Source organism: Primulina tabacum, chromosome 13 (assembly GCF_025594145.1).
Source record: "Primulina tabacum isolate GXHZ01 chromosome 13, ASM2559414v2, whole genome shotgun sequence".
In the NCBI taxonomy this organism is placed as follows: Eukaryota; Viridiplantae; Streptophyta; class Magnoliopsida; order Lamiales; family Gesneriaceae; genus Primulina; species Primulina tabacum.
The window spans coordinates 4,019,545-4,021,881 of record NC_134562.1 but is presented as its reverse complement, the minus strand read 5'-3'; the positions used below and the strand labels follow the sequence as shown (position 1 = coordinate 4,021,881).

Here is a 2,337-nt window from a genome sequence, read left to right as displayed (position 1 = left end):
ATTGATTCGAGTTGAGAGTTTTCGGATTGGTTCGGGTTCGAATTGAATTCGGGTGGAACAATTTTTAAATTGTACTGTTACTCAACCTGATCCACCCGAATTTACACTCCTGCTCGCAAATCCCACCTTCCGCATATAACACCCAAACACAACCAGACGCACCGAGTCCCGCCAAAACAGGTGACGCAAGCAGTGACATCATCCCACCCTTGCTTCAGATCCCGCCACGTGTCCTTCCCAACCTTATCCCCCACGTGTCTTTTAGAACACGCCGCAACCCCCTGCCAGGTGTCCCCCTCTTCCCCCTTTATATACCCTCTCCTCCCTTGCGTATTAAGTTTCACAAAACCCCCATTCCTCTCTTCTATTCCCCCAATTTCTAGGGCTCGATTGATTGATTGTAATCATCACCTGAAGCAGAAGAAGAAATGGCGGCCTCCGATTTGCATATGCAGTTGCCCCCCGGATTCAGGTTCCATCCCACGGACGATGAGCTGGTGATGCATTATTTGTGCCGGAAATGCGCTTCGCAGCCAATTTTCGTGCCGATTATAGCCGAAATCGACCTTTACAAGTACAATCCATGGGAACTTCCAGGTGAATTTAATCTCGAGTTCATCATTCAGTACAATCTTAAAAGTATCCTAGTTTATTGATTGTTTGGTTGTGTTGATTTCGAGCAGGATTGGCTCTGTACGGTGAGAAAGAATGGTACTTCTTCTCTCCTCGGGACCGGAAGTATCCGAATGGATCAAGGCCTAATCGTGCTGCGGGGAGTGGATACTGGAAGGCCACCGGAGCTGATAAGCCGATCGGAATTCCTAAGCCGGTGGGGATTAAGAAGGCGTTGGTGTTCTACTCCGGGAAGGCTCCGAGGGGTGAAAAGACCAATTGGATCATGCACGAATACCGCCTCACCGACGTGGACCGATCCGCTCGCAAGAAGAACAACAGCTTGAGGGTGGGTTCAATTTCGTGCCGAGACTAAAAAATAATAATAATGGAATACATTGATTGATTGACATTGGCTTTTCTTTCCAACGGTTTGGATTGATTAATGAATGAATCTGAGCTGTGGTTTTTCTTGTGCAGCTGGATGACTGGGTACTGTGCCGGATATACAACAAGAAGGGCGCTGGCGCCAGCGAGAAGAATGAGCCTCGCGTCATCACCCGGGACCTGACGCTCGCGGTGACGCCAGAGGAGGACATCAAGCCCGTCATCGTGACATCACTCGCCGACTCGTCCCCGGCGTTGTACGACGACTTCATGTACCTCGACGTGTCCGACTCCATCCCGCGGCCGAACCCGGACTCGAGCGGCTCCGACCATGTGTTCTCGCCGGATTTCGCCAGCGCGGTAGAGGTCGAGAGCACCCCGAAGCTGAGCGAGTGGGAGAAGTCGGCCCTCGACTTCCAGTTCAACTACCTCGACGCCTCCCCGCCGATGGACCTGCTCGACCCGCACTTCCATAGTTTATACCTGGCGGAGCCGCCGACGGAGATGTTCCCTTTTCTAAGGAAGCCGTTTTAGGAATCGTGTCGGCGCAGCCTCACGTCGCACATGAGACCCGGGGTCTATGATTGTGCACGTGAGGAAATTGTTTGTATTTTGTAAGAAATAGTGACGCAAAATAGCCGCGTAGGGCAAAGTGTTAATAGTAAAACTTGTGCTGTTTCAACTATTTATTATTTTTATATTTATATAAATGAATTTTATTTTTAAAAAATTGAAGGTTTTTTATTATTTAATTTCATATGTTATAGACATTAATACTAATTATAAATTTTTAGACTTTTATTGAATTTTTCAATATTTAGTTGATTTTTGAAATTAATTTTTCAAGCTCATGACATTTGACTTGTGTTTGTTTCAAAGTGGATGTCCCTAACTTTGAATAAAATCCAAATTGATTCAAATGCTCCAAAGACAAAACTTTTTTTTAAAAGCGACAAAACCTTCTCTTAAATAATAATAAACTTGTCTTTTTTTCCCCACATGTAAAATAGTAGATTATACTAATTAGATATTTCTAGATTTTATAGCATTTTCAAATTGGTTAGTTAATTTTTTAAACTATAACGATTGATTATTTTAAATAATTATAGAATTTTATTTTTTTGTTATAGAAAATAATTTCTCCTCTAATAGCATAGCAGAACGCTTCCATGCCTCGTTATCCTATCATTAAAATTGTCACTTCGGAGATATTTTATCCAAATTGACTTAAAATTGAAATGAAAATAAGTTACTCCAAGGTCTAATATATAGTAATATATAATAATCTTACTAAAATAAAGTTTTTGTTATGAATAGTAAGAATATAGAGAAGAGAAA

At 42.7% G+C, this 2,337-nt stretch overlaps 1 protein-coding gene across 1 annotated transcript; it reads left to right on the top strand.

The window, feature by feature from the left end:
• Positions 1–333: 333 nt before the first annotated feature.
• LOC142523181 (NAC domain-containing protein 2-like) lies at positions 334–1,819 on the top strand. The gene is made up of 3 exons (XM_075626838.1): positions 334–597; positions 684–961; positions 1,093–1,819. Exons 1-3 carry the CDS (start codon positions 429–431, stop codon positions 1,531–1,533), a joined length of 888 nt encoding a protein of 295 aa, XP_075482953.1. The 5' UTR covers positions 334–428; the 3' UTR covers positions 1,534–1,819.
• Positions 1,820–2,337: the final 518 nt, after the last annotated feature.

Coding starts and splice junctions, on each gene's coding strand:
- LOC142523181 (XM_075626838.1), top strand. CDS start 429: ATGGCGGCCTCCGATTTGCATATGCAGTTGCCCCCCGGATTCAGGTTC. Junction 598..683: donor CAATCCATGGGAACTTCCAG/GTGAATTTAATC, acceptor GATTTCGAGCAG/GATTGGCTCTGTACGGTGAG. Junction 962..1,092: donor AGAAGAACAACAGCTTGAGG/GTGGGTTCAATT, acceptor TTTCTTGTGCAG/CTGGATGACTGGGTACTGTG.